Source organism: Dendrobates tinctorius, unplaced genomic scaffold (assembly GCF_039654945.1).
Source record: "Dendrobates tinctorius isolate UK_male_01 unplaced genomic scaffold, ASM3965494v1 ptg000192l, whole genome shotgun sequence".
Lineage (NCBI taxonomy): Eukaryota > Metazoa > Chordata > Amphibia > Anura > Dendrobatidae > Dendrobates > Dendrobates tinctorius.
In genome coordinates this window covers 941,786-964,573 of record NW_027361859.1, presented here as the reverse complement: position 1 = coordinate 964,573, position 22,788 = coordinate 941,786, and the positions used below count along the sequence as shown (strand labels likewise).

Below are 22,788 nucleotides of genomic sequence, written 5' to 3'. Positions count from 1 at the left end.
TTGGAGATAGGAGGTGCCAAGGTTTGTAGAGAGGCAAAATCTGAAAGATTCATATTAGGTAAAATATGAGGGACGATCTCAAGGGTCCAACTTTCCATCAGCCAAATATCATAGAAAACTTGTATTTATTTGTAAAGAAAAATATGAGACATGAGACATAGAACAATGTTAATCTTATAAAATACTAGCTGAAGAGCCCAACATTGCCTGGGCATAGTAACTAACTGTGGTTAGTTATAACAAATTATAATGATTATCCTCCATCCCATAGTCCCGTGCCCATATACCACTACACATCCTCCATCCCATAGTCCAGTGCCCATATACCCATCATACATATCCTCCATCCCATAGTCCAGTGTCCATATACCCATCACACATCCTCCATCCCATAGTCCAGTGTCCATATACCCATCACACATCCTCCATCCCATAGTCCCATGCCCATATACCCATCATACATATTCTCCATCCCATAGTCCCGTGCCCATATACCTATCACACATCCTCCATCCCATAGTCCTGTGCCCATAAATCCATCATACACATCCTCCATCTCATAGTCCCGTGCCCATATACCCATCATACATATCCTCCATCCCATAGTCCCGTGCGCATATACCCATCATACATATCCTCCATCCAATAGTCCCATGCCCATATACCCATCATACATATCCTCCATCCCATAGTCCCATGCCCATATACCCATCATACATATCCTCCATCCCATCGTCCCGTGCCCATATACCCATCATACATATCCTCCATCTCATAGTCCTGTGCCCATATACCCATCATACATATCCTCCATCCCATAGTCCCATGCCCATATACCCATCATACATATCCTCCATCCCATAGTCCCATGCCCATATACCCATCATACATATCCTCCATCCCATAGTCCCGTGCCCATATACCCATCATACACATCCTCCATCTCATAGTCCCGTGCCCATATACCCATCATACATATCCTCCATCTCATAGTCCCGTGCCCATATACCTATCATACACATCCTCCATCCCATAGGCCTGAGCCAGAAGCGCTGATCAGGGAGTTCCTGGAGATGTGCTGTTATGTAACCTGGCAGTGTGGCTCTGTGTGTGGCCACTGATGATGTGATTTTCTACGCCAGTAACAATAGAGCACGGCAGTAATAGAGGAGGGGGTGATTCATTTCTGTCATGTGTTCTCTGCTGCTTTCTGGGGGCAGACAATGTCTGGGAGCTTATGTTCCCGGGGATGCTAGATTTCTCCGACCTGGTCAGTGTCTGCTGAGGTGTTGTGGAGTGGGAAAACTGTTGTTCATTGCAACCACTCACAGTTCAACTTTCATCTTTTAAACCGCTCTGGTGAAATGAAAGATGCTTAGTGATTGGTTGCTATGGGCCACACAGGCAGTGTATCCTGTTGTGGTCAAGAAGATGTGCCTATGAGATATAAATATATTAGATATTTATTTTATATATTTGAGATATATATATATATATATACAATATTATAGGGGCTATGCGGAGTGGGCGTGGCTCGATACACACATACATACACTCAGTTTTATATATATAGAAAATAATGAGGCTTCCGATGAGCAGCGAGTTCTGGGGGAAAAGGGGTCTCCCATTTCACACCACTTCTGTTAGGAATTGTAATGGATAATGGGATAATTATGTTATAGAGATATAAAACAGAAAAAGCAAAACTTTCCCCCGTGGTTACAAAGTCGATACAAACACAGCGTGATAACAGATTTATTTTGTCTTTTGATTCTTGTGTTATAACATTTTATTATTGGAGCAGAGTGAAATCCGTCACATATTGCTCATGTCACTTTTACATCACAAATACTTCTCAGGTTACAGACATATAAGATTATTAGTAATAAGCTGTAATATCAGTGCTATAAAGATACAACAAATCCATGTCCAGTAATATTCTCAGGGCACAGGACACATCCTACCAATTGCACACATCTCAGTGTTGGAGCTGGGGGGCGCCATCCTGTGATTGATGGATAAATGTCTGACATTTTATTACCTCTGTAAGAAACACAACTTTATTGGGAATGTGAAATCCCTATAAAGATGGCGCTTATCAGACTGCAGATCACTGCGGGTATGTAGGTGTAAGGGAACCTGCCATGTAATATAAGGCTAATAACGTGCAGATATGGGGCTAATCTGCAGGTTAATAGCGCTCTGACACCGTGCGTCCCCCGCACTGAGAGCCCCGCTGCCAGGAGGAAATGGACGTTATTCCCCCAGGCAGCGTTAGGGTCTCAGTCACCGCTCTGTGCATATGAAATGGTGAAATAACATTTGTTTCCTTCTCCGATTCCTTCACAGTCTCCATCATCTTCCAATGTTATAGGTCTCCTTTATCACAGAGAAATAAACAGAGAAGAAATCTTTGGCCACAATGATCAAAGGTATGTGTGGAGGAAAAAGGGCACAGACTTTCAGGAAAAGAACATCCTGCCGACCATGAAGCATGGGGGTGGATCAATCATGGTTTGGGGTTGTGTTGCAGCCAATGGCACAGGGAACATTTCATGGGTAGAGGGAAGAATGGATTCAATGAAATCAAATTTCAACAAATTCTTGATGGAAACATAACACCATCTGTAAAAAAGCTGAAGGTGAAAAGAGGATGGCTTCTACAAATGGATAATGATCCTAAACTCACGTCAAACTCCACAATAGATGACCTCAAAAGGCGCAAGCTGAAGGTTTTACAATGGCCCTCACAGTCCCCTGATCTGAGGATCCTTGAAAATCTGTGGCGAGACATTTCCCAGGAAGAATGGAGGAAAATCCATCAAACAAGAATTGAAAAACTCTTAGCTGGCTGCAAAAAGCATTTGCAAGCTGTTATACTTTCAAAAGGGGGCGCTACTAATTACTAACCATAAAATGCTCATGGAAAACAATGCATGCTTAGACTGTCATCTAATAGCAGAACATGCTGAATCATAATAAGCATACTACCAGAGTGTATGTACAAGGGGATAATGGCCAATGTATTATCACACCCAAAGACCAACGAAAATAATGAAAAAATGGTCCAACATCCCAAATATTTATGTAACATGCAAAAGTTTATTAATTAAAGGCTAAATCAGGTACAAGGAGAGAAGGGATGGATAAAACATGCATGCCTACACGAGCATGGGCGCACAAACAAGGATCACCAATCCATGTGGTAATAGAAACTCTGTCATTTATGGATTTATTGCTTATCGTTATATAAATATTTGGGATGTTGGATCATTTTTTCGTGGTCTTTGGGTATAACAAATACTAACCATGCCTATACCTTTGCAGTGGTACATTTTCCTTTTAGTAATTTTTAAAATGTAAAAAATGACATCATTTTTTCTTCCCTAAAATACAGGAAATGTGTCATCTGTAACTTTAGGCATTTTTGCCATCATTTCAGCTTCAATTTGGTTATCTGTTCACAATAGCAGTAATTATGACCAGAGGTGCCAAAACTTTTACTGTCACTGTAAGGCCTCTTTCACACATCAGTTTTTTGCCTTCAGGCGCGATCCGGCTTTTTTTTTTTAAAACCGGATCCGGCAAAATGCAATGCCGGATCCGTTTTTTCCCCATTGACTTGCATTAGCGCCGGATCGTGCCGGATGGCATTGCGTTTCATCCGTTTTTTGCCGGATCCGGCAACTTGTCTCATTCCGGCGTCTGGAAAAAACGGCTACTGTAACGTTTTTTGTCTGCGGCGAAAAAGCCGGAAGCGCCGGATCCGGCGCTTCCAGCTTTTTGCTACAATGCAAGTCTATGGGCGCCGGATCCGGAAAAAGATGGATCCGGCTACCGGATCCGTTTTTTTAAGTCTGCGCATGCTCAGATCCAATTGGCCAGCCCCCAGGAACAGATATACCTGCTAGACGGATCCAGCAAAAAAACGGATCCGTTTCTACAGTTCTCCAAAATTTATGCCGGATCCGTTTTTTCTAAAAATAGCCGGATCATGCCTGACGGCAAAAAACTGATGTGTGAAAGTAGCCCAAGACAGGAGAGAGAAAGGACCCCTCTGTCCATAAGAGATTATTACACTCCACAAGAGAGAGACAGTGAGAGAGAGGACCTCACTGACCATAAGAGCTTACACTCTACATGAGAGACAGAGAGGACCTCACTGACCATAAGAGCTTACACTCTACATGAGAGACAGAGAGGACCTCACTGACTATAAGCGCTTACACCACTGTACCAGGTATGATAATCCACCAGATGTCATAGCTGTGGGGTGTTTTTAAAAGGTCCACGTGGACACGCTGCAATACATTATCCCTCTCTCTGATGTTACGGCAGTGCGGGGAACGTGTCGGGCAAGTTTTTTTTATTGTGAATCACTAATCACATTTTAGAATATGAATTCACGTGAAACCATGAATTTCAGGAAACTGGACTCACACTGCGGTTTGATCCACTCACATCTAATATATATGCATATATACCCCTTTCCCACCTTAGACGTATAGCTACATCCAAGGTCGCCTCCTCCTGTTGCTGCAGGCTCCAACAGCAACTGGTGAAATCACGATCCACCCGCAGCTATCAACGTGTTAAATGCCGCTGTCAATCTCTGACAGCGGCATTTAACATGATTGCGCCGGAAACCTGCCACAAACCCCGCCCATCGGCTCACGTGTCACATGACTGTGGGTCACTGATGGGTTGGTATGACAACGTGGGGTCTGCAGGAGTCCCCTGTGGTTGTCATTGTCTGATAGATATGAGCGCCCCCCAGTGGTCGGTGCGCAGAGCTGATGAGCATTTTAGTTACACATAGGAGGGCTAAAGGCCCCTCAATGTGTGGAACAAGCAATCAGAAGATCGCAGCTTCAAGTCTCTTAAGGGGACTATTGAAGCAAGTAAAAAATGTTTTAAAAAATAAACAAATAAAAGTTTATATCACCCCCCATTCCCAATATAACAATGAATAAATTATTCACATATTAGGCATCGCCGCGTTCAGATTCGCCTGATCTATCAATATATAAAAATTATTAATCCGATTAGTAATTGACGTAACGAGAGAAAAATCAACTCTGCAGAATTACTGTTTTTTTCATCGCCGCAATATTGGATTAAAATGCAATAACGGGCGATCAAAAGATCGTATCTGCACCAAAATGGTATCAGTAAAAATATCAGCTCAGCGAGCAAAAAATAAGCCCTCACTCCACCTGAGATCACGAAAAATGGAGACGCTACGGGTATCAGGAAATGGGGACTTTTTTTTTCTTTTTGAAATATTGGATTTTTTTAAATAAAAAAAGAACCTAGACGTGTTTGGTATGTACAAATTCATAACGACCTGGAGAATCATAATGGCAGGTCCGTTTTAGCATTTGGTGAATATGGTAAAAAAATTGAAAAAAAAACAATTGTGGAATTGCACTTTTTTTTTGCAATTTCACCGCAGTTTGAATTTTTCCCATTTTGCAGTACACTATATGGCAAAACCAATGGTGTCAATCAAAAGTGCAACTCGTCCCACAAAAAACAAGTCCTACACGGCCATATTGACGGAAAAATAACAACGTTATGGCTCTGGGAAGAAGGGGAGCAAAAAAACGGAAACTTAAAAATGGAAACTCCCAAGGTGGTGAAGGGGTTAATTGATGTGATCTGCAGAATCTACTGGGTCACTTTATTATTATGGTGGAATTACAATTTGTTTTTCACTGTTTCACTTCACTTGGGATTATTTTCTCCCCATTCTTCAGCACATTATGTGGTAACATGAAGGGAGACTTTCATAATTACATTTCATCCTGCAAAAATCCGTCCTTCATGGAATACACATTACACATCAGTAGGGCGAGTGTCTCCTGCATCTCCTCGCTCCCCGCACAGGTCATTAGGAGGGTCACCTAAGGCTCTTTCTAGCCTGGAGGGGATGGATCTGAGGAAACCTTGTTGGAAATCCGCTGTCAGAAACACATAAATGATTGGATTCAGGCAACTGTTCAGACAAGCCAGGCTGGTAGTGATAGAGGATACTGTATGGAATGTTATGTAATACGTATAATAGGGTATTATGTATACACCATAATACCAGAATATTATTGGCCAGATGTAATATGGGAACCAGCAGATGAAGAAACACGATATAACAGTGGTGATGATCCTGGAGGATCTCTGAGATCTCTGGGATCTCTTACTTTTTCTAAGTTTGTAGAAAATGGTGACATAAGAGGTGACGATGATGAGAAACGGGATCACACACATTATAACCAATCTGATCCACTGCATGGTCAGATATAACTCTGGGTTATAATCATATATGTAATAAAAACTAAATACACACCATTCACGTAGATCATCTACATGGTATCTATACACATAATACACCGCACCGGCCACAGTGACGCTCAGCCCCCAGATGATCGCTGCACTGATTCTCACCAGGCTACGAGATCTATGAACTTTGGCCCAGAATGGCCACATGACGGACACCCAGCGGTCAATGCTCATGGCCGTCAGGAGGAGAACACTGGCGCTCATGTTCACATTAAACAGAAACATGTTCACTATACAATGTGCAGGATGTGGGATGTGTGAGAAAAGTGCAGCCCACTCAGCAATTCTCAGGGGGAGAGAGGAGCAGCACAGGAAGTCAGCGATGGCCAGGTGGAGGAACCACACGGCACTGATTGTGTTCTTCATCCTGAATCCGGCAATCCAGATGACTAATCCATTACCGATAATCCCGAGAGCAAAAACAATGCTGTATAATGTAATGGACGCCTTCTGCAGAATCTTATAATAATCTATCATGTTGTATTCATCAGGTGACCTGAGAAGACAGAACAGGGCAGACATTAGGGGAATGAAGACTTTATAGTTCCATCAGTTTCCCCCTTGTACATGGAGGACGGGGGCTGACATCACAGTGGGATCACAAGGTGGAGCGGTTTTTATGTTTTTTAATACAAATGTTTCCCTGCGTTTCACCTGTAAAGTCTCTGAGGTTCCCGCGATCTCCTGCACACAGCTCGGGTTTTTCTCCGCAGTATTTTGTACAATACCTTGGTTTCTGCAGAATGCAGCATGTCACTTATTTCAGCATTTTTTCTGCATTTTTCAGCCATTAAAAGCAATAGGGGAGCGAAAAACACTGAAAAAATGCTGAAAAATCGCAGATATCAGTTTTGCTGCATTTCTGGAGCCAAAACCTGATGAACTTGAATCTGATTTTTTTATGCACTAAACTTTATCAGCATGAACAAGAGACAAATGTACCCCGACAACAACGCAACAAAAACTAAGCAAAACCGGGATTTTTTGAAGCAAGTTTCTTACTGCCGAGAGAGAAGGTTTTTCCTGCAGAAAAAATGCAGAAAAAATGCAACATGTGAACATGGACTAATATAGAAGCAAACAAGGACAAAATAAAAGCAAAAAACAAAATTTAAAGGGACAAAAGATATAGGCAAAATAAAGGGTGGAAAGGGTTAAGGATGAGAATTGGGAAGGAAAAATATGGTTTATTAAGGGACATGGAGAAAAGAGAAACATTAAAAATTACAGGGATAGAAGGAAAATGAAAAAGCTTGGTCTGTCCAGACAGGCAGGGAAAGGGTTACGGTACACAGATAAGACCCCTTATATATAAAACATATAGGAGGTAGGAGGGAAGAGAAGGAATGGGAAAGCAAGGAAAGAAAAGGGAAAGGAAGAACAGCTGTAACCAGGAGGAGACAAGACTATAGAGAAATACTGACTGTTACATAATGGAGATACTGTCTGCTGGAGTCTAATAGCGGCGCAGTTTTCATGGAATCACAGCCACTCTGCTTGGACAGTCAGACACAGCAGAATATTCATGTAAAAACAGCAGAAAATACGCAGCATTTACGCTACATGTGAACACGGTCTAAATGTCCAAGCAACGTGGACGTGATTCCATGAAATCTCCGCTCTCTGAGGTCTGAAGACGCTGCTGAACTCTGCGGTTTTGGTGCTTTGTTTCTCTATAGGCTTCTTCTGGAAAAAACACACATAAAACACTGTTAGGCTATGTGCACACGTTACGGATTTGCCTGTGGAATTTTCTGCTCAATTTCTTCCTCTCTTAGCAGAAAACGCAGTTAGAAATCCGCGCGTTTTTGATGCAGATTTTCATGCATTTTTCCATGAGGATTTGTAAGATAAATAAAGATATGTTATTTACCAACAAAAAAGAGAATTGTGATGTCGCTTCTTTGTCCAACCTCTTCTCTTACAAGCTCCATTGAAGACCATAATATCATCACACACCATGTTCTAAAGTCATGTTTACACACACAAAACTAATAGAAGTGAATCTCTATAGATATTAGTGATGGGCGAGCAGTAAAATGCTCGGGTGCTCGCTGCTCGGGTCGACCAATTGGAATACTCGGGTACTCGGCCAGAACAACAAGCCCAATGTAAGTCTATGGGAGACAAGAGCATTTTTACCGCGATCCCCCCCGGGGTCCTTTTAAGGTCTAAAAACATCAGAAAATGATGGAAACACTGCTCAAATGACACGGGGACATCATGGGGATCACCCCGGAAGCATTCCTGACTCCTAGATCACAGCTGTAAATAATGTTGTCAGAGTTTCATGCCATTTTTACCGCTGCACCAAAAAATATACCAAAACGTAACCAAAACGGATTTTGCTGGGAAATATTTTAAGGTGCATCCTTTCCAGGTTAATGACTTATATATAAGGCAAATAAATAACCCCAGACCAAAATGTTCCTCCATCACTTGGGCTATGTTCAGACGCAGCCTTTTTGAAGCGTTTTTCAACTTTAACATTGCTTTCAACCAAAACAAATGCATTCACTGGGAAATGTCATTGTAACATTCACCAACCCTAGCTGCCATGTGGTGTGTGACACATAAGCAGACACATCTTGCTTCATTTATGAAGGAGGGACTCACAGTCACAAAGCCTAGTTTTCACCGGGGCATCAGGCGGCATTAATCTTCTAAGGCCTCATACCCATTTGCGATAAAAAAATCGGTCCGTTTTCTGGATTCTATGCGAGTGTAATGCGATTTCAGTGTGATTTTTCCATATGATATCCGTATTCAAAGCGACTTTAACATGAGGCTTTACATTGAGCGTTCTCTCCATGTAAAAACTCATGTTAAAACAGCATTGTAAAAAAACAAACTGTACACATCGTTTTAAAACAAGAATCTTCAAAACACACACACACACATATATATATATATATATATATATATATATATATATATATATGATAGACATAGCAGAATAGCCGTTCATTTGCCGGCTTTTGTAAAATAATTGCAAAAGCCGACATGATAGGAGACATGGATTACATACAGTAAACCATTTTATTTCATTTACTTTTTTATATGTACATATATACACATAGAGTACCTACATATATACACATATCAGTGACACACACAGCTATATATATATAGATATATAAATACATAATATATATATGTATAATTTCAAACTATATATATAATATATATTTAATATATTAATATATTATATATACATATAATATAAATATATATAGACATGTTAGTGACATATACAATTATTCTAGGGTTGGTTCTAAATTATGGACATGTATTTACTTAATAAATGATGATTATTTCAAAGAACAAAATGGTGTGGAATCCCCCTATTATTTATAGAGAGCAACACTATACTACGGTAATTGTATTTGTCACTGACATATATTTTTATATCTATAGATTATATATGATATGTATGTATATCTATATATATATTTTATATATAATATACATATCAGATATAAAAGATATATAATATATATACATATTATTTAAATATACACTCACTGGCCACTTTATTAGGTACACCATGCTAGTAACGGGTTGGACCCCCTTTTGCCTTCAGAACTGCCTCAATTCTTCGTGGCAGAGATTCAACAAGGTGCTGGAAGCATTCCTCAGAGATTTTGGACCATATTGACATGATGGCATCACACAGTTGGCGCAGATTTGTCGGCTGCACATCCCTGATGCGAATCTCCCGTTCCACCACATCCCAAAGATGCTCTATTGGATTGAGATCTGGTGACTGAGGAGGCCATTTGAGTACAGTGAACTCATTGTCATGTTCAAGAAACCAATCTGAGATGATTCGAGCTTTATGACATGGCGCATTATCCTGCTGAAAGTAGCCATCAGATGTTGGGTACATTGTGGTCATAAAGGGATGGACATGGTCAGCAACAATACTCAGGTAGGCTGTGGCGTTGCAACGATGCTCAATTGGTACCAAGGGGCCCAAAGAGTGCCAAGAAAAAATTCCCCACACCATGACACCACCACCACCAGCCTGAACCGTTGATACAAGGCTGGATGGATCCATGCTTTCATGTTGTTTACGCCAAATTCTGACCCTACCATCCGAATGTCGCAGCAGAAATCGAGACTCATCAGACCAGGCAACGTTTTTCCAATCTTCTACTGTCCAATTTCGATGAGCTTGTGCAAATTGTAGCCTCAGTTTCCTGTTCTTAGCTGAGAGGAGTGGTACCCAGTGTGGTCTTCTGCTGCTGTAGCCCATCTGCCTCAAAGTTCGACGCACTGTGCGTTCAGAGATGCTCTTCTGCCTACCTTGGTTGTAACGGGTGGCAATTTGAGTCACTGTTGCCTTTCTATCAGCTCGAACCAGTCTGCCCATTCTCCTCTGACCTCTGGCATCAACAAGGCATTTCCGGCCACAGAACTGCCGCTCACTGGATTTTTTTTCTTTTTCGGACCATTCTCTGTAAACCCTAGAGATGGTTGTGCGTGAAAATCCCAGTAGATCAGCAGTTTCTGAAATACTCAGACCAGCCCTTCTGGCACCAACAATCATGCCACGTTCAAAGGCACTCAAATCACCTTTCTTCCCCATACTGATGCTCGGTTTGAACTGCAGGAGATTGTCTTGACCATGTCTACATGCCTAAATGCACTGAGTTGCCGCCATGTGATTGGCTGATTAGAAATTAAGTCTTAACACACAGTTGGACAGGTGTACCTAATAAAATGGCCAGTGAGTGTATATACACATACACAGAGAGAGAGAGAGATGTCATTGACAAATACAATTAGTATAGTGTTGCTGTCTCTAAATTATAGAAGGATTCCACGCCATTTTGTTCCTTGAAAAAATCATTTAATAATTAAATACATTTCCACATTTAGAAACAACACTAGACTAATTGTATTTGTCACATATATATATATATGATATATTGTGATTATATTTATATTATATATGATATGTATATATATATATATATATATATATATATATATATAATATTAGATTTATATTGTATGTATTTATATATCTCTGTCTTCAATATAATATATTATTTTATATATATCCATATATAGATATATATAGAATAAATATAAATATATATATAAAAATTATGGCTATATATATTACATATAATATATATTATTTTATGTGTGTATATATATACAGTGGGGAAAAAAAGTATTTAGTCAGTCAGCAATAGTGCAAGTTCCACCACTTAAAAAGATGAGAGGCGTCTGTAATTTACATCATAGGTAGACCTCAACTATGGGAGACAAACTGAGAAAAAAAAATCCAGAAAATCACATTGTCTGTTTTTTTTTCATTTTATTTGCATATTATGGTGGAAAATAAGTATTTGGTCAGAAACAAAATTTCATCTCAATACTTTGTGATATATCCTTTGTTGGCAATGACAGAGGTCAAACGTTTTCTGTAAGTCTTCACAAGGTTGCCACACACTGTTGTTGGTATGTTGGCCCATTCCTCCATGCAGATCTCCTCTAGAGCAGTGATGTTTTTGGCTTTTCATTTGGCAACACGGACTTTCAACTCCCTCCAAAGGTTTTCTATAGGGTTGAGATCTGGAGACTGGCTAGGCCACTCCAGGACCTTGAAATGCTTCTTACGAAGCCACTCCTTCGTTGCCCTGGCGGTGTGCTTTGGATCATTGTCATGTTGAAAGACCCAGCCACGTTTCATCTTCAATGCCCTTGCTGATGGAAGGAGGTTTGCACTCAAAATCTCACGATACATGGCCCCATTCATTCTTTCATGTACCCGGATCAGTCGTCCTGGCCCCTTTGCAGAGAAACAGCCCCAAAGCATGATGTTTCCACCACCATGCTTTACAGTAGGTATGGTGTTTGATGGATGCAACTCAGTATTCTTTTTCCTCCAAACACGACAAGTTGTGTTTCTACCAAACAGTTCCAGTTTGGTTTCATCAGACCATAGGACATTCTCCCAAAACTCCTCTGGATCATCCAAATGCTCTCTAGCAAACTTCAGATGGGCCCGGACATGTACAGGCTTAAGCAGTGGGACACGTCTGGCACTGCAGGATCTGAGTCCATGGTGGCGTAGTGTGTTACTTATGGTAGGCCTTGTTACATTGGTCCCAGCTCTCTGCAGTTCATTCACTAGGTCCCCCCGCGTGGTTCTGGGATTTTTGCTCACCGTTCTTGTGATCATTCTGACCCCACGAGGTGGGATTTTGCGTGGAGCACCAGATCGAGGGAGATTATCAGTGGTCTTGTATGTCTTCCATTTTCTAATTATTGCTCCCACAGTTGATTTCTTCACTCCAAGCTGGTTGGCTACTGCAGATTCAGTCTTCCCAGCCTGGTGCAGGGCTACAATTTTGTTTCTGGTGTCCTTTGACAGCTCTTTGGTCTTCACCATAGTGGAGTTTGGAGTCAGACTGTTTGAGGGTGTGCACAGGTGTCTTTTTATACTGATAACAAGTTTAAACAGGTGCCATTACTACAGGTAATGAGGGGAGGAAAGAGGAGACTCTTAAAGAAGAAGTTACAGGTCTGTGAGAGCCAGAAATCTTGATTGCTTGTTTCTGACCAAATACTTATTTTCCACCATAATATGCAAATAAAATGAAAAAAAAACAGACAATGTGATTTTCTGGATTTTTTTTTCTCAGTTTGTCTCCCATAGTTGAGGTCTACCTATGATGTAAATTACAGACGCCTCTCATCTTTTTAAGTGGTGGAACTTGCACTATTGCTGACTGACTAAATACTTTTTTTCCCCACTGTATATATATATTTACATATATCTTCTAAATATATTACATATATTTATTATACATATATATATATATATATATATACTGTATATAAAGACTAGCTGTTTCCAGCCAGCTAACTCTCGGCATGCTCATTGCTATCTAATTAACACTGCTGGTGATTAAACTAAAGTAAATAATGACAACATTCAATAGCGCTTACGCAGGTGGTAAATTAAATTAAAATGAAGTTAATGACAATAATAATCATCAAAAATCTGAATAATACTAATGATACATTTTATTCATAGTATAAAATCGAAAACAAACTGGATTCAGTAAGGCCTCTTTCACACATCAGGTTTTCGCCTTCAGGCGCGATCCGGCGCTTTTGACAGAAACCGGATCCGGCGAAATGCAATGCCGGATCCGGTTTCCCCCCCATTGACTTGCATTTGCGCCGGATCGCGCCGGATGGCCATGCGTTTCATCCGGTTTTCGCCGGATCCGGCAATGTGTCGCAATGTGTCGCGATCCGGCGTCTGGAAAAAACGTCTACTGTAACGTTTTTTGTCTCCGGCGAAAAAGCCGGACACGCCGGATCCGGCGTGTCCGGCTTTTTCACACAATGAAAGCCTATGAGCGCCGCAATGCGCCGGATCCGGCGAAAGCCTGATCCGGCGGCCGGATCCGGTTTTTTGGTCTGAGCATGCTCAGTAGCTCTGCCCACAAGACATATATAAAAGCAAGACAGTGGGACCCACAGCCACACCCAACATGCCACCCAAGACAGCAACCAGGCGCCATCAGCACCACCCCAATTGGAGCAGCATGCTGAACAACGGGAGGGGAGTCCAGCAGCAGATGAGAGACGGTAATTATCAAATCACCCATTCCTCCAAACTAGGGCTATTGAATATCAAGATATTCATTGGCCCTTTGTTTCTCTTTATTCAACAGCCGCCCAATAGATGCAGCAGCAGCAGCAGCAGCAATGGCAGCAGCTGGAACACCACCCACAGGCATGGAGTGTGGCCACCAGGAAGACAGCACATCATCTTCTGGGAGCCCTCCCTCGCATCGTCAGCGTTTGACGGTAAGTTTTTATTTCCAAAATCCATCTTCTCTGTAATATATGTCTATTCATGGCCTTTTATTTCAAAACAGGAATCACAAGATGAAGAGGAGCTCCCAGAAGAAGAAGGAAGGGGTGGACAGACACCTGGAGTGGGCTCACAATTGGTAAGTTTTTTGCATCAAACGCAGAAACACAACATCACACTACACACAACACATAGAAAACAATGTTCTGCAGACCACACACAGCAAACAAATGCCTACATCCAAAGACATAACTTTTTTTGTTTTCTTCTCTAGTCTTCCCAATCTGGTGCTTGGCCAAGAGGTGCTCGCAGTGCCTCCCAGGGTCGTCGGCGACAGCAACGCGGCGGTCACCAGCGTGTAAGTATAAATATTTTTGCTTTGTTTTTTTGCACTTTTTATTTCATTTCTTTTGTGGAGGCTAATTATGTTATTTTTGTCTTTTTCTTTAACAGCCTTCACAGCGTGCTCCCGACTCTGACGTTGAGGATGGAGGGATTGATGTGGACCGCCTCATCGATCTCGTCAGAGAAAGGGAGCCGCTCTGGAATATGGCTGACCGCCGCCACGCTGACCTGATCGTTACCCGACGACTCTGGGAGGAAATCTGTTCGCTCCTTGTGGGCCGCTGGGAGGACCTCGATGTTCGGGCCCAGATTACAGAGCGTAAGTATATACAGTACCGGTTGCTTGATTTAAACCAGTGTTTCCCGAACTCCAGTCCTCGTGGTCCCCACGGATCATGTGTTCAGGATTTCTATTTACTATGGAAATCCTGAAAACATGACCCCTGGGGACCATGAGGACTGGAGTTTGGGAAACACTGATGTTGTATACTAACCACTCCTTTCTCGTTTCAGGGAACAGAATTGTGAATCGGTGGCGGTCTGTGAGAGATCGTTTCAAGAAGGAGTTCAATAAAGAGATGCGGGCACCGAGTGGATCTGGAGGACGCAGGAGCAAGTACAAGTACGCAGAAGCCCTGTCGTTCCTCCGGGAAACAATGGTCACCAGAAGGTAAATATTACACACCACATGTGAAAAAAAATGTTAGATGTAAATTTTTTTTTCAGCCAGGGCCATACCATGTCAGTATTTTAATTGTTTTTTTTTTCTCTTTATTCCACAGCACGGTGAGCAGCACTCGGGAGCCGGCACGATTGGACCCTTCTGAGGCGATCCCTGAGGAGACCGGCACCGAGGGACACTTCGACCGCCCCGGTACATCTGCACCTTCCCAGCCTTCCAACACATTCGACCCATCTGTCCCATCCACCAGCACAGGAGCATCGTGGCCGCCTACATTACATGAAGCTGCTGGTGAGGAGATCGCTTTCCCTTTACCCCACCCTTCTGCCCCTGCCACCTCTAGTACACCTGCGTGTACTGGGCGGCAGCGGCAGAGGGGTCAGGAAAAGACTTATGCGCCAGAGTTCTTGCATCTGAATGCATCTTTCCAGAACTGTCTAAAAGTCTTGTCAGAGCAAATCTCCGCAGGCTATCAGCAGATCAACTCCAGCATTCTGGAGGTGAAGACACTTCTGCAAACCATGCATTCAGAAGCAAGATCTTCGCCAAACCACACCTTTTTCAGGTCTGTTGTGGAGCGCATGGAAACGCTCTCTCCTGCCCAGCAGATGCATGTAATGCATTCATGCCACGCTGCTCTCCAGCAAGTTACCTCCCAACCTCCTCCTCCTCCTCCCACCACAGTAGTTCCTCCACCTGCACCCCCTCCAGCCACTTTCCATCCTCCCCCTCCTATTACATCTACACCCCCTCCAGCCACTTTCCATCCTCCCCCTCCTATTACATCTACACCCCCTCCAGCCACTTTCCATCCTCCCCCTCCTATTACATACCATCCACCTCCAGCCACTTTCCATCCTCCCCCTCCTATTACATACCATCCACCTCCCCAGCACCATCCACCTCCCTAGCACCATCCACCTCCCCAGCACCATCCACCTCCCCAGCACCAGCCACCTCCCCAGCACCAGCAACCTCCCCAGCACCAGCAACCTCCCCAGTACCAGCAACCTCCACAGTACCTGCAAACTCCCCAGTACCAGCAACCTCCCCAGTACCAGACATCTCCCCACTTCCAGCAACCTGCCCCGTACCAGACATCTCCCCACTTCCAGCAAACCTGCCCCGTACCAGACATCTCCCCACTTCCAGCAACCTGCCCCGTACCAGACATCTCCCCACTTCCAGCAACCTGCCCCGTACCAAACTCCTTCCCCATACAACTTGCCATCAACATCATCTGCTCCTACAGTCCCTGCCCAACCCTCCACTCCACCACCCACCACCTCTTCTGCTTCCCACATGTCCACCCATTCAGTAGTTTTTTCCACACCTTCACCTCTAACTGTTCCTTCCCCACAACGATCCCAGTCCTCTCTCCACACTCCCAGTGTCGAAGTGTCCCGCAGCCCCTACAGCAGTATTTCCACCACACACTACACAGAATTATAATGTGTGTATTTAAATAAAAATGACCAGTTTTATGGTTTCAGTTTTATAGTTTCAAATTTTTATTAAACATGCTTATTAAAATTTTAAAAAAGTTTACTAAAAAAAACATTTTTCAATAAAAGTTAAATTATTTTACACTGGTTGTCTGTCATTTCTTTCTGCGGCGAAAAAGGTTAAATACAGGGTATTTAAAAGGTGAAATGGTATTCAAAACTAGGTATATAACTGTGGGTAAATTTTAGCTTTTTGCCACAGTTGTGTTCCTGGTTGTGTTTGAAGCAAAGTATTTCACCTAAAAAGTTGTGTTTATTGTTGGTGATTTCCGAACAATGTACACAACTTTTGTTAAAAGGTGAAATACTTTGCATAAAACACAACCAGGTACACACCTGTGGCCTAAAGCTAAAAATAGAGACCATGACAAGATAGCCAACTTTGGTTGGCAAAGGTATATACTGTTGGTACAGAAGGTACACAAGTTTGGTTGGGCACAAATCTTTCACACTCTGTCATCCTGCCAGTGTACTCTGCCTTGAGGTGACATAAAGTATAGTGCAAAATTGTCCCTCATTACTGAAACCGTCACAGAACTTCTAGTGGTAATGTCATGGTAATCTTGCAAGGTGGTTTCTTCAGAGGTGTCCTCAATGGAAATGGGTTCCTTGCATATAACAAAATTGTGGAGTACCACGCACGCTTTGATCACCTCGTCCACAGTTTCTGTCTTGAGGTTGATCGCAGTCAATAGGACCCGCCATTTGGCTGTCAGAATACCAAAGGTACATTCAACCATTCTTCTTGCTCTTGTGAGGCGGTAATTAAAAATGCGTTTTGGTCTTGTCAATCCTCTGCTAGAGTACGGTTTCAAAAGGTGTTCTGACAGCTGGAAGGCTTCATCCCCTACACAGACAAATGGCATAGGTGGACCAGATGTTTGCGGCAGCGGTCTAGGTGGTGGGAACTGGAAGGTGTTTCCATACAGTTTACGCCCCATGGCAGACAGTTTGAAAACTTGAGAGTCATTGGAGCGGCCATAGGCCCAATATCAACCGCAATAAATTTGTATTCCGCGTCAGCGATGGCCATGAGGACAATTGAAAAATATTTCTTGTAATTGAAATATTCCGATCCAGATCCAGCTGGCTTTACAATGCGGATATGTTTCCCGTCCACAGCGCCCAAGCAGTTTGGAAACTGACATATCTGTTGAAACTTGTCAGCAATTTCAATCCACCTCTCTGTTGTGGGCTCTGGTAAAAACTCTTCAGCTAAGGAGTCCCACAGTGCACGGCATGTGTACTTCACAATTCCAGATATGGTGGAAATCCCGAGTCTGTACTGGAAATGCAGTGACGAAAGGGATTCTCCAGTTGCAAGAAATCTGTGGGGAATTAACAAACAATAAATTAGTTTTAAATCACAGCATTACATACCAAAACTGACCTAACACTTGGAGATACAAATTACCACCAACAAGATTGCAGTGAAAGTGTGCTCTGATGCGATCATATCCAATAAATGTGGCTTACCTTAAAGTCACCATCAGACGCTCTGCGGGTGAAACGGAGAAGTGGCAATAGGTGTCCGCTTTTCTTATGAGGTGTGCAATGCGCTCCACCAAGTAATCAAAATTCTCCATTTTCATCCTAACATATCCAAAAAATTTATCCGGGTTTCGTCGAAGGTCCATGCATAGTGTAGAATAGACCCCACGCGTCATTCTCTTGGCTGTGATGGGGTGGATCCACAAACGTTGTCTACGATGCCTGATGCGCTGCTGTCTCGCTCTCTCCTTCTCCAGAACAATCACCCTCAAACGATTTGCCTCCGCTGTAAAATCCGCCAAATTCTTCAAAATATTTCCAATGACAACATCCATCTTCGCCAGTAAACTTGCTCTTCTCTCCAACCTGCACTTTCTCCTCTACAACCTGTCAAAGAAGGGCTGTAGGAACATGCTATATATAGTTTTCCAGTAGCCAATCCCGTTCGGAAGGCCACAAGGGTCAATTTTAAAAACCGGATCCGGCGTAATCCGTCGAAAAACGGATAGAAAAATGGATGAACCGGATGAGACGGATCCGGTTTTGTCTGTCAAGAAAAAGACGGATCCGGCAGAAAACCGGATCCGTCACATCCGGTTTTACTAAACATTTGCCGGATCCGGCGTTCCGGCACGACGCCGGATCGCGCCTGACGCCGAAAACCTGATGTGTGAAAGTAGCCTAAGATGTGTGTTTTTTATTCATTCCAGCATCTAAACAAATTTCATAACGAAACATAAATTAAGGTAAAATTTCTCTGTAAACACAATTAAATGTATAGTCATTTTCATCATTTTCAAAGATCTTTCCTTGACTTCTACCAGGTACAATTTGAACTGAAAGACCTTTACAACTTGTTACTCTAGAGAATGCAGTGCATAATTGACCATGTGTGAATACAGGATCAAGTAGGAGAACGCCAATCTTATCGAATGTTTGTCCTTGCGATTTTGTAATTGTCAAGGAATAAGCCAGACGAAGTGGGAATTGTTTTCTTGTTAACTTAAACGGGATATCGCAATTTTCGCTAGTGTCCAATAGTATTCTTGGAATGAGAACCTTTTGACCACGACGCTCCCCAGAAAAAATACTGCAGTCGATGAGATTTGTACCAAGAGTTTCTACAATTAATCGAGTACCATTGCACAGTCCTTTCTTTGGATTTAGATTGCGGAGTAGCATGACACAGCAGCCTTTCTTAAGGTTCAGCATATGAGGAGGGAGAAAATCCCATATCCACCACCAATAAATGGCAGAAAGAGAGGCATAGAATAAAATTACAACAATGTTTATTACATTTTCACAAAATTCATATTCAACAAGGTAGGTACACATAAATTAGCGCCATGGGTACATATAAAGAAACACTGTGAGGACAAAATTGTATACAGGACTAATACCAATAATTTCTCAATGAGATTGAAGTTTTTTGTTCAATTTTTCCAATCTCATTGAGAAATTTTTGGTATTAGTCCTGTATACAATTTTCTCCTCACAGTGTTTCTTTATATGTATCCATGGCGCTAATTTATGTGTACTTACCTTGTTGAATATGAATTTTGTGAAAATTGTTATGTAATAAACATTGTTGTAATTTTATTCTATGCCTCTCTTTCTGCCATTTATTGGTGGTGGATATGGGATTTTCATAATCATTATTGAGGTGGTGAAAAAAATATTCAGGACATTTGCTTGACATATGAGGAGGGAGGCCCATAGGAGTTAGGGAATGTACAAATTCGATGGGGTACTGAGCTCTTTCTTCTTCTGTCTCACAGGATGAAATATTGTTGACACTGAAGTATGATTTAGTCTGACCTCTAAGCATGTTCAACACTTGTTCATTGACTGTCAGCGTGTCACAGTTTTTAGGGCATAGTACTGCTCTGGAAGCAAGATCAGCAGGAGTGAGAGAGTTCAGGTCATTCCCAAATATGCTCGTCAAGACGTCATGAGTCAGAATGTCTTTGCTCAGCTTCACAAAATCCACCAGATTCCCACCTTCAACTCCTGATCCAACAGTTAGCAGCAACACACAAAATTCAACCTCATCAGGATTGACTCTCATGTTCCTGATTAATTTCAGTTATGTGGCGCCCCCAGGAGTATGGCCGCCACACTGGCTTTGCCTTCCTCCAGGGGAGGGTAATGCCAGGCTTGGAGGCAATGATGGGTCTCTCTCGCAGTCAATCCATACATGCAACACAGTTCCACTCCAGGCCAGCAGGGGGAACTCTGAACCATGATTAAGGGGAGGAGTGCTCTCTGAGGGCCAAGAGGAAGGAGTGGTCAGTTAGTCTGCGGAGGGTGAAGAGTGCAGACATGTAAGGAGAAGCTGGAGGTTGAGCTGCAGAAGGCGAGCTCCCTCAGCTTGAGAGAGCAAGAACTGGAGTCTGGTCTCCACGGTTGTACGGATACTAAAGGTCCTGCAACAGATACCAGAGGAGTAGGAGACTGTAAATGTCCTACTCCCATTTAAGACTTGAGGCACAACAGCAGCTTGGATAGTGAGCCAGGACTCAAGAGAGAGGAGTCCCCGAGAGAGGCTACAGCTGTCAGCCGTGCAAGTAAGGTTCTTGGGAACACCTGACAGAAAGAACTCTAGAGTAACTAAGTACTGGAGTGCTTCACACCACAAGGCGCTAGGAAGGAGACTGCACAGCCCGTCTGTGAGAGAGAGAATCCCTGAGTTGCTTCCAGGCTAGCCTGCTCCGTTACCATCTGTAATCAGGACCCTGGACTGCAGTTACCAAGTAAAGGTACAGAAATTGCACCCCGCTGTGTCTTGTCTGCTTCCTACCCTGTCGGCACTGCTACATCCATTGCCAACCACATCTACACTGCCCTGGGGCCACAGCTTCACCTGTGGGGAGCTACACCATCTAGGCTGCAACACACCACCAGCCCTAGAGGATCTGCATGCAGCGTCGGCTTCACATCTCACTTGCCGAACACCACAGGTGGCGTCACAAACTATTATTCCATTAACTACATTCCACCATTGATTTGGGCACCCAGGGCCATGGACCGGGTCACCGCTGCTGTGACACATCCCCCTGACACTGGCCCGGTACCAAGTACCCCACAGCCCTGGGAGGGCGACCCAGTTCCTTGAAGGATTTCCAGACTGGACTGCTCTTGACACACGCCTCTACAATACTAACGCGATTTCCATGAAGTACAACTGGAGCTTGCTGACAAAATTCTCCTCCAACAACAATCGGGATCCCACCAAAAGGTTCTTCATTGTGAAGGAGAATATGTAAGCTTCTATCAACGGCATTGAAAAGATGAACGTGAGACATTGAAATTTCATCCCATATAATAAGTTTAGTATCCCGAAGCTCTCGGCAGACTGAGGTTCCTTCTTTAATACTTGATACAGTTCTCTCATTCAAATGAATTGAAATTCCACATCCGGAGTGGACTGTTTTACTGCCTGTGTAAAACAAACAAAAAAAATCTTCAATACAGACATCTTAAATTTACATTTTTCAGTATTCTGTAATCTAATTAAAATTACCTTTTAGTAATGTAGCTGCCAAACCGGTAGGAGCAACTGTTTTTACAATGCCACCATTCCCAAGTATAGTAGATGTCAAAGCCTTGCACACGAAAGTCTTTCCACAACCTCCTGCACCAGATAAAAAAAAGCATTTTTGTGATATGGTTGGATTATTAACTGCATTCATGATTGTTTCAAAGGCGCCTCGTTTTTCTAGGTTCATCAGAAACTGCAGTCGTTCAGATTCATGTTTCTCCCTTTCCACATCAACAATGTCACTCATTTTATACGCATCTGATGAGGAAGGTAGTCCACAACTTTTGCAATCTTTAGCAAACTGTCATAAGTGGTCTTGTATATCGGCAAGTGTTTGCTGCTCGGCCATGTATTCGTTATGAGTCAGGAGGAAGTCTTCCATCATGTTATTTTTATATTTGTTGTATAAATCAAGTCCACTTATGATGTTGGTGTGGTTCAGGATTACAGCAAATAGCTGTCGAAGCTCACCGAGCATTCTAAATAAAGATGCTTCTTCCATTGTTTTGTCCCACTCTGAATCGTCATGCAATAATCCCATGTGTTATGATTGAGTCACCGTAGGAGGCAAAAATAGAAATGCTAGCTAAGTCCAGAAAACCAGAGAAGTTGGCAGCTATCGGATTGCAGACCCCTGAACCTATCAACACAACTAGCAGTAGCCGTGGGGGGCTCCTACGATACCCTAGGCCCCTCGATCACAGCCGGAGGACTACATAGCCTAAAGACAGAAAGGGAAATCTAAACTGCCCCAGAGCAGACCCCAAAGCAAAAGGCAGCCCCCCACATATAATGACGGTGAAGCAAGAAGAAAGAACAAAACACAGACAGAAAGATAGACTGAGCAAAGATGGGGCCCAAGCTAGCTTAGATAGGAAAGGACAGGAAGGCTGCTGTCTGCAATCCGTGAAAAACCCTATAAAAATAAGAGCCAACAAACTGACAGTAAAAAAGGCCCTGAAGATGCTAGGCTTCAAAAAAGGCTATGTCAGTACTCAGGAATATTCTGAAGACAGAGCAACAGGCAAAAGGAGATTCA

The 22,788-nt window shown here is 42.8% G+C and overlaps 1 protein-coding gene across 1 annotated transcript; it reads right to left on the bottom strand.

Moving 5' to 3' along the window:
* Positions 1-5,838: 5,838 nt before the first annotated feature.
* Positions 5,839-21,996, bottom strand: LOC141055932 (N-formyl peptide receptor 3-like). Its single transcript, XM_073552637.1, has 4 exons — positions 21,732-21,996; positions 21,356-21,647; positions 6,386-6,832; positions 5,839-6,331 (listed from the first exon to the last, which is right to left on the bottom strand). Exons 1-4 carry the CDS (start codon positions 21,994-21,996, stop codon positions 5,839-5,841), a joined length of 1,497 nt encoding a protein of 498 aa, XP_073408738.1.
* Positions 21,997-22,788: the final 792 nt, after the last annotated feature.